We start from the raw sequence: 23,187 nt of genomic DNA on the forward strand, positions 1-23,187 counted from the left end.
ATCCCATCCCATCCCATCCCATCCCATCCCATCCCATCCCATCCCCACGGTCGCCCCACGTGTGTTCCCCCAGGACCGCTCCATCCATCACAGCGTATTCCCCAGTGCTTTTCTTCAACTCAGATGTAAAAGCAGCAAGGGGGAAAGTGTGGCTGAGTGTGTTTTAGGCTGGGCTGGCAGCAAAACCCCAGGGCTGTACAGGAGCACCTCTACCACCTGCAGGAGATGAGGCTTGCTCTTCTCTGGAGCACTCATTGAAGCGCAGCAGCAGCGTCAGCCCGAGAGCCTCCTGTTGCTGACAGGGAGCACAACTGGAATTCAAAGGACATCACTGATAAAACAGCAACTCAGGCATGTGCTTACCTAAAGTTCTGAAAATTGCAGGTTAATGGCAATGATGTCCTAAACTATTGCAGCAGAGAGCAGGAGGCTTGGAATTCGATCGTAGCTTTATGAAGTCATAATTTAACCAAGCTCAGCTCTCTTTAGAGCAGAGGTGCTTTTTGAAGTAGAGAGGCTCCAGCTGCACAGCACTTAGTTTCCTTTGGTAAGGATCTCCTAAATGCTCTCTGCTTTCATATCCATCCAGTGTCAGTCCCTCTAGCAGGGGTGGTGCGGACTTGCTGGAAAAATAGGTGTATCTCCCTAGGCCTGAGCTCTTCTGCTGTGGGTTCTGTGAGTTACTCAGCAGTTCTGTGGATTTCCCAGTGCTAAAGCGAGCTCATGCATTTGAGCTGTTCTGCTCTGCTTCTTGGGAAGTGTTCATGGGCTTCATCAGGACGTTTCCTCTGGTTCCGTTCACCTTGTGTTTTTGCATGAAGGTAATGTGGGTCTTTCTTTGAATCATTTGTTTCAAAATATGCTTTCTGAGCCTAATATTTCCCTCTTTCATTTGAGATTGGTAACATGGAGCGGCAGCTTTCTTACTGTAACATTGATTCTGCAGAGTGACGTCGCTGGTCCTCGGGGTAGACTTTGAGATTGCTTTAGATATCTGTGTTCTGAATGAAGATACAAGAATACCTCATTATGCAACTACTATGAAATCTCTCATGTTTCCAGCTGCTGTAGATACTGTGGATTCATTTTGCTGTGTGTGTTCGAAGCCCAGCGCTTGGCAAGGACGCGCCGCTGATCTCACGCAACCCATTCTGGGCATTAGCACACGGGAGTATCATCCAAAAATCAATTTTCTCCGAGCTCTAATTGAAATAGCGGTGCCCCCTGAGAATCTCTCTGGGTCACTTTTATTCTCAAGCCGCCCTTCAGCCCTGAGTAAACTGATGCACAAACGCAGGCGCCCAAATCAGCTGCGCGCCAGCTGCTGTCGGACGTGGCTGTCAGTCCTCTGTGTTTGCTGGTCTGCTTGTTCCTCCAAACAGCACCGCTCAGTCCTACCCCCAAAGCAATTTTTAAACTTCAGCCACTCGATCCCAGCTGCTCTGTGAGGCAGCAAGGATCGCTCTGGTTTTAAGGGAAACCAGCCGGGGAGAATGTTTAAGAGGAGCAGTGAACGTTGGCTGGTGGTTGGACTGTCTGTAGGAGAGCTGTTGGCTACCTGTCTCCTGGGGAGGCAGAAACTAAGGAGTAGAATGGATCTGATTAAAGCTAGTATCACCCAGCACTATGTAATCCATAAAAAAAAAAACACAAAAAACCTGTGATTAATCAATTACAATTAAATGGAACATGTGTGAAAGGTCTGGGGAAAGGTGAAAAAGAGGATGGTAACGGGAACGGCCGCCTCGAGGCGTTGCCAAATTAATGTCCCTTTGTGTTCAGCTATTGCCAGAGCGAGTCCTGGAAAGCAGGTGTGTGGAAGTGGCTGTGGGTTTGTGGAACACCCAGAGCTGGGGGCTGCCCCCAGAGAGGTTTCCTTGTCCACTCCTCGTGCACGTGCCCCTTTCTGGTACCGCAGAGTGAAAATATCCGAAAGCTCTTAGAAATGATGGCCTAGCTTCCCAAATTATTTCCTTTTCTTTTTTTCCTTTCATTTCTTTTCTCTCTATGTTTCAGATTATGCTTGGCCTTTGCCTAAACAGTTGTGCCCTATATGGATTTCCCTAGATGTGCTCTTTTCAACTGCATCTATAATGCATCTCTGTGCCATCTCTCTTGATCGGTATGTAGCAATACGCAATCCCATTGAGCACAGCCGCTTCAATTCCCGCACCAAGGCTATTATGAAAATTGCTGCAGTTTGGACCATATCCATAGGTAAGCAATGCGGCTCACGATCTTAACTGTGTCTTAATGAATAACAGTCTTCCTCCGATTTTCGTTTCGGATTTTTAAGGGGGTACTCAAATTAATCTACCTGGCCTGCATGACTGAATATAACAAACGATGACTGGGAAACAGAAATCTTTCGTTGCGGTTGGTCGGTGCCAAAAGTAAGTGGTCATTTTCCAGAATCCCACCACTTCCCATGCGGAAGCGTTGCTGTTGTGTGCATATCAATATGCCAATAACAACGGTAACGCAGACGAATGGGATGATAACACTGCAGTGCGAACAAAGCAGGAAGTAGCATTAGCAAAGAACGTAAAACCCGGCCAACTCTAATGAGGTCTATGCTGCTGTTGCTGCAGTTAAACTTCTTGCAGTTTAAGTAAGGCAGTGTGGATCTGAAGGCAGCTAACAGCCAGGTATTTATTGTCTCCAGTGCAGGCTTTATAGCCTGGATTACATTCCGCCACAGCCAGATTGTTGCTGGGGCTGAGCTAGAGAGTTCGAAGTCATAGCGAATGAGGAGCAGGCATAAAAGATGACAATTTCGTGTTACCTTGATAAAAAAAAAAAAAAAAGTGGTAAATAAAGCAGCAGTAAAACAGGCAAGAAAAGGAAAAACGATAGCAAGAGGATGGTAGTGTTTTTTATTACGTGAAGAAAAACGCTTGGGGCAGAATTATTTCCCTGCGGTTTATAAAGGAGACATTTGGGGCAAGGTCAGGAAGGTTGGATGACCTCTTCCTTCTGTTGCATTGCCTCTTTTTGCTCGAATAAAAAGCAGCCTGAGAAATATTTAATGTTTACCCTTTCTTTCTTAAAGCGGTTGTCACTTCCTGAGTGGTATTTTAAGGAAAATAATGTTATGGGTGCTTGAACTTCTCCTGGTTTTTGCTGTCCAGTTGTAGTGTGATCCTTGATGTCTGGGTGCTGCAGGGTCTGCTTCTGAAGAAGCTTGTCAAGGAAAAAGCTGATGGAAACAAGCAAAAAATGAGAGGAAATGCACCTTCTCTTTTCACGTGTATAACAAGAACGTGTTAGAAACACATTTTCATGTGGTACAAGCCTGCTATGGATCCTCTAGGTAACACAATCCATAGTGAAATTGCATTGGATTTAATCAGTTCATTCTGGGATAGCAAAGAAAGGTGCTGAATTCAGTGCATGAGCGTGTGCATGCGGACAGCCTCCTGTGCAGGAGCCCTGGGCAGAGCCAGCTCTGAGCCCATGCAGCGCTTTGCACTGGGACTCCAAGAGAGCAGGCGGCAGCCAGCAGGGCCCTGTTCATCTGTCAGCAGCATCAAGCAGCGTGTTGCAAAATCGCAGGGACAGAACCATTCTGCTCACACTGCTGGAGCGAACTTGCACGTTTTTGCCTGCGTGTTGCAGATGTCTCCTTGGATAAGCTTGCTGCTGAACGTGGACGCCTGCATAAGCACTTTGAGGGCTGAGTTGTGATTGGGATGATGGGTCCAAATGAAATCAGACGAGGAGTACTTCGTGTCTAGTTCAATGAGTAAGCAGACTAGCACACAGCTCTGGGGCCTGTGCAAATGGGTGGAAAGCAGTTGTAGGGCTGCTTCTGCCTGGGGTTACTGAGTGGGGAATGGCTCAGGATGATGGAAATTAGGAGCACTGTGAGCTCTACTGTTTTCTGAGGGCAAAAGTACCTGAACCGGGACAGGTAAGGTGACTTTGTTCTGTTGTGGAGTTGGAATGCTTCATGCCTGCCCAGAAGTCTTGTGTGATGTTGAACAGTCTGCATTCACAATTGGATGTGAAAAGAGCTTGGAAGGGAGGTGGAAGGGCACTTTTCTTTGGCAGACACATGGCTTCTCAGCCATCAGTGAGATGCTGGGTGCTGCCTTTAATCCCCAGCATCCAAAGGCCTTTAGGAAGAAGCTGCGAGCAGTCTCTCAGTGGATGTGTGCACTGTCTGGGTTTTGGTGATGTTTTGCTCATCCCTTTTTGCTGACCCATCGAAGTCTTTGCTTGCATGCCTTTTTTTTGAAGATAAAGGCAGAATCAATAATTCTGTTCAGGGTGTGGAGCAGCAGGGCACCAAAATGCTGTTGGTTTTCTGCTCTCCCCAATACATGTGATAGCATTTATCCATCTACTCTGGCTTTCTCTATGAGGTTGCATTAATGGGGAAAGAAAAGCACTCTTGGTACGTCTCTAGCTTATTTAGCAATACTATTTTTACTTCATAAACCAATGCAGAACTGTGACAGACAAAGGAATCAACTGAACATGAAAGGAAAGAGCAGAACCCACCTAAGGTTGTTATCCTCCAGTTCCTCCCCACCTGTCACTTATTAAGGCCTCACACCATTCTCAGGAGGATGAAATGGGTTGAGCAAATTCACCCCCGTTCAATATCACAAAACTATCTGTGCATTACTGCACAAAATCAAGTAACAAATCCAAAGTAGAATGAAGTGCAGGCCAGTCAGTTTGTATTTCCCAAACCCTGCTTCCATTGGAACAAAGAAGCTTTTAAATAGATCCCAAGTAAAGAATCCTGAATTCTGCTCCTTAATCAGAATTTAAAATCAGAAGGAAAAAGCATGTCATCTCTCTGCAAATAGGAGTTTTGCATTCCATTTTCCTGAGATGTTAATGCTGGCAGCAAAATCTATGATAGAGATTCTTTGATCATTGAGCTATGAATTTGGCAGGTTGCACAGGCCGACACTCATGACTGGGTTTTTAAGCAGAGGAACAAGAGGTCCTCCCGTCTGTTGGCAATTGCTTTGCAAGTGGATCTGTTCCAATGTCCTCTTTGTTCTACATCTAAAGTGCGTCACAGTCAGCTGCCCTGTGTCTGAGCAAACAGAACCCAAGCGACGTTCTGTGTCTGGGTGCAGAAAAGTGGGTGCTATGGGGCACTGGGCAGAGCGCCTGGTGAACAGGGCTTCTGTGACAGATAGTGCTCTGCAGGAGCTGCAGGTAGAAACGTAGGCGAAGGAAATAGCCACGCAATTGAAAACGAAAATAAATTATGGCGGTGAGCTTGCTGGCAGAATTGGGATGTTTCCTGGCTTCAGGCTTTGCACTGTTGCAGGTGGAAAGGTTTACACTAAAATGTGTACCGGATTCCCTTTTCCTGCTCTGAGGCAGGTGACCTTGGACCATTTTTCCTATTAGATTAAAGAGAGAGAGAGGAGATGTCCGTGCACTTCTCAGCAGGAGTGATGAGGCAGTCAGACCCTACATGCACACCTCATGATACAGGAAAAAGTATTAAAATAACATCCAAAAAAAAAAAAAAAAAAACAGAGTCATAGAATAACCGTGGTTGGAAAAGACTTGTAAGATCATCCAGTCCAACCATCCACCTACCACCAATATTTCCCCACTAAACCATGTCCCTCAGTACCACATCTAAACGTTTCTTGAACACCTGCAGGGACGGTGACCCCACCACTCCCAGGGCAGCCTGTGCCAGAACCTGACCACTCTTTCTGTGAAGAAATTTTTCCTAATATCCAACTTGAACCTCCCCTGGTTTGCTTTGGAAATACAAATAAATGAACTTTGGTGGTGTGGGAAGGTGCTCTTTGCATCACTGCTACGTGCAGACCTCCCGTGATTGCTTTTCTTATCAGGAAGGACGTCCAGCTCCATAGGAAAAAAGAAAAGACAAAAGGTGCTGCTCTGCTATGGTATGAAATGATGTGATTTTTGTTAGAACTGGACTTCTTCCTTTTCATTCTTCTCCGATATAGTTTTGATTTCAAGTGGATATCCTGGGTTCGTGTATATCATAAACCACTCCATTCTAAAATGTAACTCTGCGTCCCCATTTAACTTTCATACCACTTCACTGCTCTATTGAGGAGATTTGTTTATAGAAGCCTGAAAGATCTGTGCTGCAAGGATCAGTAAATACCTATCTCAGACAAAGTGATCATTTGTCTAACAGTGTTCTGCTTCTGCCCTGACTGTTCCTCCCTTATGCAGGCTGTGCAGCCTCGTCCATGCATGTCATCCTAATGATGTCCTTACAGGGCCTTCAGCTCCCACCTGAGCCTCTCCGTCTCACTGATGGAACATAGTCAGAGAGGCTTTGCCGATGTTAAAAGGAGTTGTATTTTTCTTACAGGCCAAGGGCAGATATTGCATGGAGATGATGGATGAGGCTGCTGGGAGCGATTCATTCAGCTGTTCTTGGGAATGGGAGCGCACACCCACGTGTTTGTTTGCAGACTTCAGGCCCTGGTTAGGAAACAAAGCTTTGGACACGTTTCATGGAAAAGTTGGCCAAAACACTGCTGATGTGGGAGGCAACCAATGGAGGGTCTAACTGAGCTCCTAGGATTTTGCTGAGACCTTTACTGCCAAGCAGGCTGGCTCTGATTGTGGCTTATCCCTTGGTTATCACCTTGCTTTATGGTTTAGAATACGGCACTAAGGCTTCTTCTGCCTTGGTTTCCCCTCTGTTTAAATTGCCTACAAGGTTGTTTTCTCTAAAGCCATTCTTCTGCCTGAGCTTCTGTAGCTTGATTCCCAAAGGAGCATTGATCTCTCTGGCACATCAGCAGGAGTTACCAGGGTGATGAAGGCCATAGCAGTTGAAAAGCTGAGTTTGTAGGAAGGGAACTCCCTTGGCATTTCTGTCGTGGGTGCTGAAATTAGTTTGATTTTGTCATCAAACGTCAGTGAAATATTTTACCGTGGAGAGCAGCAGGTGGTGACAATCTGTGCTTTGTGCAGAAGATGCACTGACCATCCCAGCTGATCCATTCCTGGGGGCAAGGAACATACTGCTGTCTCCTATCTGAGGTTGCTGCTTCTGGGCATGAGGTCAGGCATCGCTGTGTGATTTTAGGAAACAAGCAAAGCAAGAGAAGCAATTTAGCAAAATAGAAGGGCAGGTGGGAAAATCGTTTATTTCTTTCGTCTTCTGCTGGCATTTGCTAGTTTTCCTTCTGGGCTTGGGTTGTTCTGTGCTCTCACAAGGTTTAAGTAAAGGTCAGCAGCTTGCTCAGGCACAGGCAGTAATTGCATTCCTCTGTTTGCAGTTGTGCTCATTGCAGGCAGGGAGATCCTTCAAAGTTCTGCCCTCTTTTATCTTTGCCTTTAAACCAACACAGGGCTGGCACCGTTGTTCTGTTAGAACACTTAGATAAAACCAGACCTATTCCATCCCTGAAGGTGCGTTGTTACTGCATTAGCACATGAAATGCACTGCAATTAGTCTGCTGACATATGGGGAATATGGAATTTTTATGTTTTTCAATGCTTCAAAAGATGACATCCTTCAATTTGCTGCTGAAGAGCTCGCTTCCTGAAACCAGTGCCTTTTCTTCCTTAATGCAAGTCAAGAGGCTGCTGTCTGCTGGGGTTTGTTCTTCTCACTGTCTGTTAGTTATTAGTAGGGAAATCTGCAGGCATTTTGCAGGGCACCTCTGTTAAGAAACCAAACAGAATTGTTTTAGTTTTCTCTTTTATGAGAGTCTTTGGAGAGTCAGTTCCTTAATACTAATGCATAGTTACAGCAGCTGCTAACATTCAGGTCAACCTACTAATAGTGTGAGGGCAAAGAAATGGATTCAAACACACAGCGTTTAGCGTGGACAGCAGTGCTCTTGCCTTTGCAGCACAGGCAGCTTTTGTGGCAGCTGTAGGCTCTATGCCTGGCACACATCTTTCTCTCTGTTTCATCTTTTCGTCGTGTCCAAATGCCAAGAAGGTGACGGTGAGGCCCAAAGCCCACCTGTGTTAGCAGAGCCCTCGCCATCGGTCACAGCAGACTTTGGATCCAGTGCCGACACCAGAAGGGCTCCCAGGCACCCCCAGGTACCAGCAGCAAAACATGACCCCTCTTGAGTTCAACGGTGAGAATCCCACACGTGGAAAGACAAAGTAAACATGCATGCAGGCTCATGTTTCCTTTATTGAGGTTGTTGTCCCTGAAGGAAATCAAATCTCTTCTTGTACAAGAATGTTGTGAAACAGAATGAGAACTATTTCCTTTCTTAGTGGAAAAAAAACCTTTAAAAACTCCACCTTTCCAGTAATCTCTATCAGACTCATAGGCTTTCATGGAAGAAAACAAGGTATTAAACACAAACACGCTATTGTTTTTCCTTTACTCCTACGTTTTGTGACTGTCGGTTGCACATTTGGACTTTTTACCTGGCTTTTTCTGGAGCAAGCTGGGAAACGTTTTACAAAGCCATATTTGTAATCATCTGGGTTTTGTTTTATTAATTGGGAATCTGTGAAGAGCATCTGTTACTCTGAGTCCACGGCATTATCTTGGCCCTGTTTGATGAGCCGCTCTGCTGGCTTGAGAACAGCTCTGAAGATGACAAGAAGCAGCAATGGTAGAACAGTTGTAAGGAAGGTGAGGAGTGTGCCAGCTTGGAGCAAGGCTGAGGTTTGGGGAGCATTCTGCCTTGGGGCTCAGAGCTGAGCAGCACTGACACTGCGTGGTGGTCGGCTCAGCCCCTGTGCTGGTGGAGCAAGGTTGGCTGTCCTCTGAGCCGATGATCTTGGTTCTTGAACTGTGAACAACCACAATGTTAATACTGTGGGTCATTTGAGTCAAGAGGAGTTGAAGGCTTTCTCTGTGCTCATTTCAACAGCTGAATTGAAATAAGGCAGGGATTCCTGAATACCCTTGTTCAGATGCCACCGGGATGCTTACTGGCATACGCAGCACACAGTGATCAGGGTAAGCTATTAAAATCAAGGTCAGGCTTTGGGCTGTGGCTGCAGGGAGAGGTTTGTGGATTCGGGATTGTGGCAGCTGCGATGCTGCAGGAACCCTCCCACCATAGGAAGCCTCTCTGGGGCATCTGAGACCCACAGCCCTTCGCTTCTCTATGCTGAGGGGGTAGAGTTGCTCCCGTTGCCCAACAGACTCAGCTCCCATTGGGGATAGATTGTGGGTTGGATCAGTGATAAGGTCCATATTAAAGAATTCACTTCATGAAGTTTGGATTAAAACACATACCTGCTGTAACGAAACGAGCTGCAAAGGAGAAGCATGAGGCATTTGAGATGAGACCAATGCTGCCTGTTCATCAGCAGTGCTGTAGGACAGCTGGCAGCTGAATGAATACATGTTGGCAAGCTCCTTCAAGGGCATCTTTCCTTCTCCTGCTGTTTAGTAACAGGGTTTTCCTGGATAAGAGGAAGGAGCAAGCAAAGAACTGGTGCTCTTTCTTTTCTGTGCTTTCTCAATTTTGAATCCCACTTTGTTATGAAAGAGGTGGCCAGCATTTTCCCATTGCAGCAGCTACCTCCTTGTTCCCTGTGGTCAGCGCTGGGGAATCTCACACTCACAAAGAGATTTAGACTGCATCAGCACTCTTGGCTTGTATATATTCATCATATTCCAGGCTAGATTATTCTTCTTGAATGTGCTTTATGTGTGTGACCATGAGGATGTCTTGAAACCTCATCTCATTTCTTTTGGTGAAAGCAATAACCCTAAATTCCGCGATGAATACTTCATGAATAAGCCTCTGTTCCTTTCTGTGGTTTGTTTCAAGGGATATGTGTTTTACAAGACTCTAAAGTATAAAGCTACCCATGTAAATACAATCCCAGCTTAATGTCACTGGTTTAAATCAGATTTCTTCTTTGTGCTAAGGCTGTTTGGTCCAACTCCCACCGCTTTGGGGATGTCTGGTATTTGATGGAGCCAAAGCATTAGAAAGATGTATTTAACAATAACGTGTCAGTGATGTGATGGGCTGAAGGTTATTTCAGTCACAGACTTGGCACAGGCAAGTTAAAAGATATATTAGAGAGGAAGCAATTACCTTGCCAAGGGGAACCTGATAAACAGTAGTGGAATTATCACTTGGGCTAAAGGAGCGCGTGCTATAATCACAGGAGGCTTTTATATTCATTACTTTTCGAGAAGAAATTCCTTCACTAACTTACTGGCAAATGGTAATTATATGGTAATGACAGATTGCAGATGTATTCTTCAGAATCTTGGAAAACACTTAGCTGGAATGGGAAAAATGCCCTGCCTAATATCTTTAGCATGTTACTCTCTCTCTTCAGAAATTCCGACTCCCAGAGGATTAGCTCTAAGACATGTGCTGTTCACAGCTATCCAAAAAAAGCCGTCCAGGCACAACGGTGGCCTCAGCATCGGTTGTTGCTGGGGAGAAGGAAGAGCATGGCCAGCCCTACAGATATGTGGGCAGAAGGAGAGCCCACGGCCAGGCAGGAGCTGTGGGGGAAACAATGGGGAACGAGAGCCATTCTGCTGCTCCTTTGAAAGGACGGAAAGGGATCTGTCAAGAAATGGAAAAATAATCAAAGGCATAAAATGAGTATGGCGTGAGGAGAGAGTAATAGGAAAGCATTCTTCACTTCTGAAAAAGGTGTTGGAAGGTAGAGATGATATAGGTCTATAAAACCACTGAGGAGGTGGAAAAGGTGACCAGAGAGTGATTTTCACCGTTTCTCGCAGAAGAGAAACAGTGGGGAGTGAAGGGAAATTATTGGCCGCAAGTTTAAAATGAGACAGCCATCATTTGCTCACATAGCAAGCAGAGAAGTTGTGGAGCTGATTGCCACTACACATCGTGAAGGTACAAATGCGATCAAGAGTTCGCAGAAGGCAGATCTCTCAAAGCTTATTTTAAAAAAAGAAAGTTTGTCTACTACTTTGGCCGTGGAATTTTCTACTCTGTAATGCCAAGTGCTGCTCTGTTTTGTACCATTCCCCTGAACATCTGGTGATTGCCAAAGACACAAGGCAGGGCTGAGTGAACCACAGTGGTCTAGCTAGATCTGGCCCACCGTGTCTCTTCTGATGTGCACATAGACAATGATATTCCAAAACATGTAGCTGTTGCTTTGGGCTGTGTGTAGGCAGATCTCCATGGAAGGCTTCAAGACTGTTCTGGTGTGGGACTGAGGTCCCACATGCCGAACAGCTCAGCAGCATGGACACAGCTGTCTGCAGAGACCCTCCAGGCAGGACTCCTGCTGCTGCCCCAGGGCTGCCTGATATCCTGAAATCCTGGACAAACCAGCTGTGCTGGGCGATGCTGAAGAAAGACAAGAATCCACGGTGCTCTTATCTCATTTGCCTACCATTAAGTTCATGACCAGATTACAAGAGAAACTGCCTCGGCAAGTGTGGTGGTTCCTGAGGCTTATTAGTCTTCTCGATGTCTGGGAGTAGCTGCGAGCTATGATCAGTTGTTAGTATAATTGTTTAATTAAGAATAATTTAATTTAAAGTTTCCTTCCTTTCAGCCAGAAGGTCTGTGGCTGGAGTTCTGATTTCGGACTGCCGTGTCAATCCAATTACCATTTTGATTACAACTTTCCTACCCTCGTGATGTCTGCAGCTCCAGCTTTCAGCCCTTTATTCAATCAGGATACAGGGATGAGAACTGGGCTGATGCGTGCCGCAGCCTTTTCATTTGACTGCATAATTGCCTTCTGTAGGGATTGAAGTAGGATTGCTTATGGTACTTATCAGTTTCACACTGCTTGTAGATAATGCCTGGGCAGGCAGAGCTTGCAGGGATCGCTCTCTGCTTGCACCACAGTAGTTGATAAGGATCCAGAAAGCCAGGAGCTTTTCTTCAAGATGTCCATGTTGCCATGGTAAAAGTGGCCATTTCTGTATCAGGATTATTTTAATGTCTTAAACGATCTTGCTTCTAATTCTTCATTCTTTCGCATTTTGACCATTTTCTGTCGTAACATTCACTAATACCTACTCTGTGCCTGTGATCTCAAAAGGCCCCACAGTGGCAGCCAGCTGTAACGCAGCACTGGAAGGAGAGTCTTTTCTGCACCAACAAGTCACACTTCAGACTAGAAAAAGCGCTTGGCAGAGCAGTTGTGTTGGTTTTGCTGTGTTCCTGTGGAGCACAGTGAAGTTGTAATTGTTCCCAGTGAAGGGTGCTGGTGTCCTGGAGCTGCACTCTATGGAGTGTTGTTACATGAGGCTTTACCTTCCACGTGCAAGTAATAACTTCTCTTTCAGACAGCTTTGGGCAGTGGGCTCAATGCACGCAGGGTACACATCTTCTGTGCTCCCTCTTTGGAGCCCTGTCTGTCCTGATAACTGTCTCTTTTTCATTCTTGTTCTTCTAGGGATATCTATGCCCATTCCAGTCATTGGTTTGCAGGATGACTCCCGAGTGTTCATAAATGGGACCTGCGTCCTCAATGATGAGAACTTTGTCCTCATTGGGTCTTTCATGGCGTTCTTCATCCCTCTCATCATCATGGTGATCACGTACTGCCTGACCGTCCAGGTGCTGCAGAGACAGGCCACAGTGTTCATGTGCGGAGAGGTGCCCAAGCAGAGGAGGAGCAGCGTGAACTGCCTCAAGAACAACACAGAGCACATTTCAATGCTTCACAATCACGAAGGGGCATCGCATTTGAACTCTCCCGTGGGTAAGGAGGCAGTGCTTTTTCGGAAAGGAACTATGCAGTCCATCAACAATGAGCGAAGAGCCTCCAAGGTCCTGGGCATCGTCTTCTTTTTGTTTCTCATCATGTGGTGCCCGTTTTTCATCACCAACGTCATGTCCGTCCTTTGCAAGGAAGCCTGCGATAAAGACCTCTTGAGCGAACTCCTCGACGTGTTTGTTTGGGTGGGGTATGTTTGCTCGGGGGTTAATCCCCTCGTATACACACTCTTCAATAAAACCTACCGCAGGGCTTTCTCCAGTTATATCCGCTGCCAATACAAGACCAGCAAAAAATCAGCACTGCGACAGAATCAGTGTCTGAATGTTGCTTCGACAGCTTTATACGGGAAAGACCTGACTTTAACTAGTTATCGAAATGGCAATGAATTCAACAGCATGGAACTAGATGAAGCTGAGGAGGGCCTTGAAATGCAACCAGGGACTTCAGAGCTCTCCATAAACAGCTGTAATGTTGTAAGCGAAAGAGTGAGCTGCGTGTAAAGGCGGCTCACACAGCCTGCGGCTACGGTCTGTCTGTGGCCAAAATGTATTGTATAAAAATGTAAGCGTTGGTCAAAGGACGTTGTAAATACTGCATTCTGAACAAAGATTTTTTTTAAGGAAAAAAAAAAAAAAGATTTGTCTTTCCAGTCCAGTACTTAAAACCATATATATTAATATACTGCAGTGAAGTTTAAGGTTCTATATTTACTGTTAATACTAGATCAGAACTAGTTACTTTGCATATGTCATGGACAAAATGTTTGAATTCTTCTTCCAGTGCATGAACAAAAACGCTGAATATTTATCTCAGGTGGCATTTGCTGGAGTCCAGAATGGCACGTTAATAGTTATATATCAAATACATGCTATTAGACTTGGTCAGTATAACTTTCTTTTTCAAGTTGACAGTAAATATATACTTTAAATCCTCACCCCTATTTGTGCTGTGTAAAGAGTGTACAGAAACCTGGCAGAGACAGCACGAGAGCTGTAGGCAGCTGGACAGATGTGTTGTGGTAAGGCTCGTGGCTTGCTTGCATCCTGGGGCAATATGTCACTTCCAGGGACCATCCTGCTGCTTCCTCTCCATTCACCAGTTTGATCCTAGGTTGGGAATGCATTTCTGGTGTGGTTTTGGGATCCTGGCTGGGATTGCTTGCACACTTGGAGAAAGAGCATGAGAAGGAGAGCCAACTTGTTGTCTGCTTTAACCATTTTAAGAAGTGGAGAGTATCAGATTTATAAAATCCCCTCCCTCCCCCCGTTCTTGTAGAAAACCATCTGCTCCGGGAGGGGGGAAGGAGTGCTCAGCATGGGTGGCACTGCCTTCAGAGACCACTTGGGTGATCAGGTCATTGGTTGACCTGGCTCTGTGAGAGCTCACCTTCTCCACCCCCTCACCTCTTTAGCCTTTAGCTTGTTTTGCATTTGTGTTTATTTTTCCAAAGTCGGGGGTCTGTTATGTTGGGGATAAAAAAAGTGCATTGGATGTAGAGCAGAATGTGCTGTGCTCGTGGCACAGGTCGGGGGGAGGCTGTGGGGTGTGGGATGCTCCTCCCCAAAGGATGCTCGGGAGAGAAGCATAAACAAGGATCCCTCTTCTCCCCAGTCTAGGGAGGGGTGTGCGGGGCTGGACAGGGTGTGTGACTTGAACCGTTTACTATAGGTTCAAGAACAAACTATGACCAGGGCCAGGAAGGAAGCAGACAAGGAATTATGACCTGGAACACGTCTACGTGGAAAATTAATCTGGATTATCTGTTCAGTTTGATTTACTCCATTTCACTCCCAAAGTAAATTATCCTATATCATGTTAAAGCCACTTGTATCTTAATGAAAACATCCACATCGTGTTTTAATGCAATTGAAGTAATCTGCTTTTAATTCACACCATAAGTAATTTGAATTAATTTCCCTCTGTGTGCCTGTGTAGACAAACCCTGAAAGGCACCACCACGTCCTTCTGGCACAGTGCCTCCGGGTGATGCCCCTTGTGCAGAGGGCTGTGTGATGCCAGATGTCACCCTTAATGTTTTTACATCTTAATTAGCTGATACACAAACGCTGCAGTCATCCATCTAACACGAATGTATTTAGCACCACTAACAGCCTCTGGCCATGACATTCCTCGGAACAAAACTTACACGAGGCATGGATAAGCTGCATTTTACTGATGTGAACTGCTTGCACTCTGAGCTCGCTGTGGTCATCCCTCCAAAACTCACATGAAGGAGAAACACGAAGTTCTGGAAGTGCACTGGTGCAATGTAGTGCTGTTGTTTTGCTTTGCACAGCAACAACCTGGCTGAGGGCACAAGTGGAACGTGACACAGAGGTTGCATCTGCTGCTGGTTTGCTTCTAGCTCGGATCAGTGTAGCTGGTGGCCCTCTCTTGTCCTTTATTTCCTCCTGTGCAAAATCTGTACTACTTCCATGCAGGCAGGTGAGGTATCTGAGCAAGGAGCACAGTGTGTATGCTGGTCTGCTGATCCTGGTGCTGGTTGAATGCTTGGGAATGCACCTGCCTGTCCAAAAATGTCTGTAACCCACAGGACAAGCACTGGCCAGGGGCACAAGCTTGTGCCTTCTGTGACTACCATTTTTCTGTGTCAGATTAGAATGTCTCAAGTGGTACAGAAAAATCAGAAAGATCACACTGCTTTCAGAGTTCTACTTTTATTTTTTCCTTGGGTGAATTCATAGCTCATCTTACAGCCATGTATATGACTGTGTGTATATATGTGCGCGTACATATATATACATGTATATATAGAAGAGCCAACCGCAGACTTGGAAAGCATTTAGCAATAAGTTGAATGGCAGTAGCTTCTAGCACATGTGTGAATAGCTCATTGGCCACAGCATCCTCCAACTGGTTGGACCACACAATGGCATTCTCTTTGCGTAGGAGCCTTCACGTCTTACCTTTGCCAGTTCTGTTGTATGGGCAACAAGGGAGCCCGCTCTACTTGGGTGTAAATAACGAGAACCAAACTGAGAATTTACAGAATTTTTATAAATGTTTTTAAAATAATTCAGCGCTAGGACTGTAAATACATTGAGTGTTGCTACTCAGCTGGACCCGTTCTGATGGATGTTCCTTCTCCAGATAACCAGACAAGGGGACTGCCTTATAGCCTGCGTTATCTCCCCACCAGGGGCTGATAACATTTTTGGGAATGATTAAACACTGTCTCTTACCCAACTTCCTTTGGGTCATTCACATCAGGGTTTTGTGATGCTGCTATTAATTTATTAAAGAAAGTTTGTTGGTTTAATCACTCTTAATTATTTTTTTTTTCATGGTCTATCAGAAAATAAATGAATGAACATGCCCTCTCTTTCTTTCCTCTCTCAGCAATTAAAACGTTTCCTGGTCAAAAATAGATCTGACCTAAAAATAAAACAACAGCAAAAAATGGAGATAACGAACTTTATTTCTCCTCCCCCTCTCAGACCATGGCCCACGGTTCTTTTAACCGCAGAAATTAGCACAGATAACCCAACATTTCTACCACCAAAGCATGCTAAACAAAATAACGCTGATAAATGGCAATATTCCCCCTCTTCTCTTTCCTTCCTCCAGGAGTATCCGTTAAAAATGATGTTTTAAAAATTACTTCAGTTTGAAGGGTTTAGTTAACCACCATTACCTTGCTCTCACAGCAGCTTTGCTCCTCCTGAATTGTAGCCATTACCCACGGTGGTGCCCCAGGATTGCCCGCTGGAGGTCAGTGCTCACACCTGGCTCAGGTACAGTGCTGTCTTCTGTTTGTTTTGCCTTTTGTGTTCTTTGAAGAATAAAAGCAAGCTGCCAGTAGCTCTTTGGAAGTATTATTTAGCTTTTAGTTAATGAAGAGTGTTCTCTAATGATGGTAACTCGGTGTTCCAAATGGGGCATCCATCATGTGAGAAAGATGCAGATGTCTCTTGGGCAAGTTTCCTTCCTGGGTCACAGTATACTGAGCTGAGAACTGCACCTGGCTTTGTCTCCATTTCTCTCTGGGCAAAAAAAGTTGTCAGACACTTTTTCCTGGGAAGGAGCCCCCAAAGATCACCATTATTTGGTTATGGTTATGAAAATGTATTGGTGAAGTTGGGGGTACTGGTGGATGGCAGCTGGACATGAGCCTGCAATGTGCCCTCACAGTGCAGAAAGCCAACCCTGGCCTGGGCTGCATCCAAAGCAGTGTGGCCAGCAGGGTGAGGGAGGGGATCTGCTCCTCTGCTCTGTGCTGTGAGACCTCAGCTGGAGCACTGCGACCAGATGGGGAGTGCTCAGTGCAGGAGAGCTGTGGACCTGTTGGAGTGTGTCCAGAGAAGGACCACAAAAATGATCCCAGGGATGGAACACCTCCCTGCAAGGACAGGCTGAGAGCTGGGGCTGAGCAGCATGGAGAAGGGAAGGCTCCAGAAAGGGTTGAGAGTGACCTGTCAGAACCTAAAGGGGCTGTAAGAAAGAAGGGGACTGACTCTGTAGCAGATTCTGTTGTGATAGGATAAGGGAAAACGGTTTCAAACTAAAAGAAGGGAAATTTAGACTGGATATAAGGAAGAAGTTTTTTACAATAAGGGTGATGAGGCGCTGGCACAGGTTGCCCAGAGAGGTGGTGGTTCCCTGTCCCTGCAGACACCCAAGGTCAGGCTGGATGGGCTCTGAGCACCTGATGGAGCTGTGGGTGTCCCTGCTGAGTGCAGGGAGTGGGACCAGGTGGCCTTTAAGGGTCCCTTCCACCTCCAACGATTCTATGATTCTAAGTTGCATGTAACAAAATATGCTTTTATTTCTTTGTCTCTGTGAATTTGCTATTGACTGTTTTGCCTCTCCTTCATTTTTCGTTGAGTCCCAGGCCTCCTGCTTTTGGCTTTTACCCATACTTAAACTCACGCTCTGGAGCTGTCAGGAGCTGACAAATACCTGGAGATGTGTCATTCCCTCTTGGCTGTGCAGGGATGCTACAACCCCAGAACAACACAGGGATGGAGTGTCTTCAGGTGAGTGATTTTAAGTCTATCTGAGGCAATCAATGCAGCAAGGCATGTTTGACCATTAAACAAGCACACCAGCAGATCTTTAACAAACAGTCACATACATGAGCTTGGAGCTGAATGTTTTTGCTTAAAATTGGAATTTCTGCAATTGCAGAACAGTTTGCAAAAGGCTGGGCTGCTGGGCCAGAGGGTCCAAGATTATTTGGGTGCCTTGTAAATGGAAAAGTGTCCAGCAGTGACAAAAGTCCAATAACTCTGGTTACTCTGGGAGGGTGAAAGCAGGAGAATTATCCAGGCTGCTCACAGTGGGTGAAAAATCATTGTGAAAAATAGAGGCGTTAGGCCATGAAGGAGAAAGCAGTTCTCATTATAAGATACATCTAGAAGAGTTGCCTTATCTTCTGCTTACCCAAAAAGCTGAGGGCCGATCAGCATGTGGATGCAATTTTGCCAGCAGGTTGCTGGGGCAATGCCTGAGATTTTACTACTCCAGTGGCACTTTGCTAGTGGGGCACTGGAGAAATGGATCAAGCAGCATCAAGCAGAGATGTGTTACATCCAATGTTCTGAGCTCAAATTGTAATTACCTCAACAACAAGTCGGATAAATTAATGTTTAATTAATATACAGCCTAAATATCAAATTTTAATAGGATGTAAATGTGGCATTTTGAGTTATTTCAATTGCTGAGGCATTAAAACTGATCTGCAGGCTGGTGCCTGTTAGACCACTGCCTGGTTGCAATTGCAAAAACTGAGAGCAGTTTTACCTTTGTGTGCACCACTGCTGTGAGTGTCTCCTCCTGCAGAAACGAGCAGCAGAGTGGGATGGTGCTGTGTTGGATGTAAACCAAAGCCACTGAAGAATGGAATCAGGGTCCCGTTCGCTGACTGGAGGATGGAGCAGCCCTTTGGTGACTTTCTGGACAGGAAGACTTGGGATGCATCATTCAACCCATGCAACAAAGCAGGTCATGCAGCAAACCGTGCTCAGCAAGTGGTACTTTTCCTTGGTCAGTTCTGTGCTCCTTGAGAGTAAATGAGTATGATTTCCTGTTGTATCGCAGTCAGTTGGCACTTCCAGTCTGAATTTTTTAAAGCAGAACTTGAGCTGTGGGGATGTGGCACTGAGGGACGTGGTGATGGGCACGGTGGATTGGGCTGGGGTTGGACTCGGTGATCCTAAAGGTCTTTGCCAGCCTTGATGATTCTATGATTCCATGACTGTGTTGAGCCTGAGTTGCCATCCTGGTGACAGGAGTGGGGAGGGGACACCGGTCTGGGCAGTGGCACTTCTACCACAAAGGGAGTGCAGAGCTTAGCTTGATCCTCCTGGCAGCCAAAGATGGGGGGAGAAAGCTCTGCGGGAGGACACTGGGTAGTGCTTATTCTGGCTAAGAAAGGAGAGGAGCTATTTGGACTGAAGAACCTTGACATATAAAAAGGGCCAGAAATAAGGTAGGAATTAGAAGCAGGTTTCTAGCAACTGCAGCATTCTGGGTCTGGAACAGCACCTTCCAATGAGGGAGCAAGAACAGCAACTAAGAAGCCTACAGAGGGCTCAGCCCTTGCCTTCCAACAGGAATTTATGTTGCAGGGGTGCAGTGGGAGGGCACAGCTTGGTGCCTGCTCTCCCCATCCTGCCAGCTGGCACTGCTCGGCTCCAAGCCCACCATCTGCACCTCTCACCTCCTCGCTGATGCATCCCAAAGCATGGGAGGAACAAACATCTCGAAACAAGGACACTATTTTTATGCTGTGGCCTTTCCAAGTTCTGGCGGAGCCATGAAAAATGCCACGGTTCTGGAGGCAAGGCCGTGCCAAGGCAGTGCATTTCCCCCAGGGAGAGCATCATAAAGTCAAGGGGTGGTGGAGACAGTGCGTTCCCAGCCCTGAGCCTGGCTCCAAGTGTATGAAGCAATATTTCCTTTGCACATGCAGAAACATCCAGAATTAACCAGTTTAGTTAGCTCAAACCTGACTGCTCTCAGCCGTACAAGTAGGCTTTATTTACCCACAACAGCATTTTTGTGGATGTTGAGTTTTATTGGACCCAATTTAGTCTGCTCTGGGGTGCTGCAGCATTGAGGTAATGTCCCATTGGGTTCCTTTGGCTGCTGTAGCTCAGACAATGCAAGCTCTGTGTCTGACTTACTTCAATGCTTTCCTCTGTTGCTGCATTTCCAGCTGTGCATCCTGGAGCTCCATGCTTTTGACCCAGCAAAATAGTGTGGTTGGCCTTTTAAGCTCTCTGTTGTCAAAAGTGGACTCAGCTGAACCTTGCAGGCAGCAAAGTGATTGTTTTCTCAGTGTGACGTTTCTAAATAAATTGGCAGCGTGGGCAAAAATTTCTGGGCAGCTCCCAACCAAACTGATCGAAGAGTCTCAAAGGCTGGGGCGTATTTCCAGTTCAGCAGTTCAGAGCAGGAACACCAGATAAACATCAGATAAAAAGTACGGAGAGTCCTCTCCTGGGCTTTGTGCTGGAGATGGAGACCTCTGAGTGGCACAGAGCTCTCCCCAGCTCAGCCGACAGCAGCCAGACCCTGCAAAGGATGCTCAGGTCCAGCATCTTCAGTTTACATTACCTGTGTTCCAGTGCAAACTTTCTTTCCGTGGGCAGATAAACAGCTCTGCAGTGCGCTGAGCCGGATGCTGTTCCTGGGTGCTGAGGGACTGCTGTGTTTACAGATGTTAGCCTTGAAAGACTGATCTTTTCCCAAGAACATCATGTGTCTGGTATGCGTGTTTTCTCTGCCACTGTGTGAGTTCCAGTGAAGAACACTCTGCCACCCTTTGTGTTTTTAAAGATATCTAGATTAGTTAGTTTTACTACAGAAAGAAGTTGTTCCCAGCATTGAAAACAAAACAAAACAAAGGTATTTATTCCTTTTTTTTTTTTTTTTTCCCCCTAAGTGAAAATGAATCCTGCAGGTGGCTGATTCCTTTGGAGAAGTGCTTTGGAGGCTTCATTCAAACAGAGCCATCAGAAAGGGGAACGCTGAGGCCGTGTTAAGGAGTCCAGCTGTCAGTGTCCCTGCTCAGTGCAGGGGAGTAGAACTAGATGGCCTTTAAGGATCCCTTCCAACTCAAATAGATGATTCAGCCCTGAGAACCACTCATCCTCCTGAGAAAATTCAGCTCGTACATAGACACCAAGAGCTTGGCAGCACTCTCAGATGTCCCTTGCTGCACAAACCAGCCATGGCCCATGCAATGCTTTACATTTATTGATGGTTCTTGGACTTGATGGGTCCCTTCCAATTTGGGGTATTCTCTGTTCTAGGAAGTTACGGCATTTCTCCACTTAACAGCACAGAGAGCAAAACGCATCCATCTCACAGTGCGAGCCATTATCGCCTCGATTTTATTTTCATGCAATAAATGATGAATTCTGGAGGAAGTGAGGCTGCCCCTTTCCTTCTCTGCCATCAAGCAGGGATGCTGACACCCAGTGGCCACAGAGATGGCAGCGGCTGTACGAGCTGGGCACTCTCAGCTGCAATGCCTCGGGGCGGTGGGATGCAGCTTCTGCCTTTTCATTTCCTCTGTGCAAGAGGAGTGAGGAGCTCCTTACAGCCTTATTGGCAGGTTATAGTGTTTGCATCTCGTATTCAGGAAAATGAAAACATGCGAGGATGGAAAACGAGCAAACAGAAGGGAGATTGGTTTTCAAATTGTTCTCTTGTTGGCATTTGGAAAATAGAGCTCGGTGAGAGGAGGGCGATGCTGTACGCCCGGATACTGCTGTGACCTCGGTAGGCAGCTTTCCTCCTTTGTTCCTTCCCAAAAGCTGTTAGAATATGACAGATGCAAATGGATCCTGCATTTCCCTGCAGCACGCGCCGGGTTGTGCTTTCACATGTTTGACAAGTATTGACATCCTCTGAGGAGGCTATTCCGTAGGAAAGGGTGCTTTCCATTCCTTAACAAACGGCTCTAAGATGTTATCAGCCAAAGACAGAAAAAAGACCCTGGACTCGAGGGTATGTCAAGGAGCTGTAGGGGTGTGTTTGGCAAAGACATGCTTGGCCAAGCATAGGGGATGCCAGACATAGGAGGGAACAGGAAGAGCAGAGTGTGCCAGAGGAGGGATTTTGAAATGGCTTTACTGTAAATGTTCATTATGGACTATATCAAATGAAGGACCAGGAAGGACTGAGCCCAGCATCCCCCATCGAAACACTCCCGTCCAGCCGCAGCACGCAGGTACTATAAGCGGATGCACTTAATTTATCCCTCTGTTACTAGGCAGGTTTCTAGGCAAGCTTCCATCTAACTTTTGTATTTTGTAGTGACAGAAATAGCTCTGATCTTTTTGGGGGTGAGTTTTAGCCGGGGAATACGACATCCGTTCCTTCTCCATCTCTGCTCGTGCCTGTTCTCATTTGCTTCTCTCTTGTTCTAGCAGAGTTTTTGGTCTGCAAAAAGCTCTTTGCTCTGCTGAGGTCTCTGCTGCGCCCACTGCCACCAGCCACAGTGATGGAGCCGGGGAGAAAGGTGGAAAATGCAGAGTTGCAGTGCACACATTGGTGTTCCTCTGCCTGCACTGGCAAGGCTGTGGGAGCTGGCAAGCAGCCTGCTAGGACAGGGTTTGTTGGCCAGCCAAGAGGAGCAGTGTTTGCCCTCTGTTATCCTATTTTGTAAACTCTGACATGAGCAGCACACTGTGCCCCCGCGCACAGAGACCTCTCTGCGTCTGGCACCGGGCTTCCTGCCCTGGATTTCACCTTTCCCTGCTCATGCACTGGGCTCCAGGCATGTGGTCTCCAATCTCTGCCTCCCACAGCAGCCTGTCTGCCTGTGACCTGCCCTGCTCCATGGTCAGCAGCCTCCGGAGCAAACTGCATCAGCACACAGGGGGAGAGCACGCAGCGTGGGACGCAGCAGCAGCAAGAGGTTCCAGGGGAACGCGAGCTGCAGGCCCCGCGTTTGGATGGCCAAATGCTTGTGCATGGCATTCCTGTGGGGTAAAGTGGGTGAGGTTCCATCCGTACCAGCCTCGTTTCCTACCTCTCCCTCACACGGGTGGCTTTCACAACGCATCAGTGTTTGTAGTAGAAGTTTAAACAGCTTAAGGGCCTGGCAGGATATCAGAGACCAACCAGGAGGTGTTTCTATTAACAGGGAAACCTCAATGGGATTCTTTCCAACAGTTTTCTTCAGTGCTTTCTGGTTTTAACCATGACTAAAGGAGTAACTATTGCCCTGAAGGCAGTTCGGAAAAACCAGAGCCTAGATGGCTCCTATCTCTGGATGTGCCCAAGTGCTGTGGTTCCTGCAATTACCATGCAGACCTCAGAATGAGCGTGACTGAGCATCTCTGCCCATCTTGGGCACAGAGTTGGAGTCCAAGTTTGGTCCTGCCCAGCTCTGATGGATGCCCCAACTTTGGCCTTGGGAGCAAGCAGAGCAAATCATCTGAGCTGTGTGATGCAGGGCAGTGTCCCTTGTCCTAGCAAATCCTGCCTGGAGACTAGAGGTGGAAGGAAGGGGACTCTGCACAGGGCAATAAGCAAAGAGCAGCTCCCTCCCATCACCCAGAA

At 46.6% G+C, this 23,187-nt stretch overlaps 1 protein-coding gene and 1 long non-coding RNA gene across 7 annotated transcripts in view; one reads left to right on the forward strand and one right to left on the reverse strand.

The window, feature by feature from the left end:
* LOC110403174 overlaps positions 1-537 on the reverse strand; it is a 6,231-nt gene extending 5,694 nt beyond the window's left edge. For 2 of the 4 annotated variants that reach the window (XR_002441546.1, XR_002441543.1), the window contains exon 1: positions 364-537. This is a non-coding gene — a long non-coding RNA (uncharacterized LOC110403174). The other 2 variants (XR_002441545.1, XR_002441544.1) reach the window with 2 other exon arrangements.
* The window catches only part of HTR2C (5-hydroxytryptamine receptor 2C), a 71,301-nt gene extending 57,766 nt beyond the window's left edge, over positions 1-13,535 (forward strand). For 2 of the 3 annotated variants that reach the window (XM_021406111.1, XM_021406112.1), the window contains 2 exons: positions 2,017-2,217; positions 12,322-13,535. In XM_021406111.1, coding sequence (XP_021261786.1) covers positions 2,017-2,217; positions 12,322-13,148 — 1,028 coding nt within the window. In that variant the 3' untranslated portion in view covers positions 13,149-13,535. The remainder of the gene's footprint in view (positions 1-2,016; positions 2,218-12,321) is intronic. The other variant, XM_021406113.1, reaches the window with a different exon arrangement.

The sequence above is a fragment of the Numida meleagris genome, chromosome 8 (genome assembly GCF_002078875.1).
Source record: "Numida meleagris isolate 19003 breed g44 Domestic line chromosome 8, NumMel1.0, whole genome shotgun sequence".
Classification (NCBI taxonomy): Eukaryota; Metazoa; Chordata; class Aves; order Galliformes; family Numididae; genus Numida; species Numida meleagris.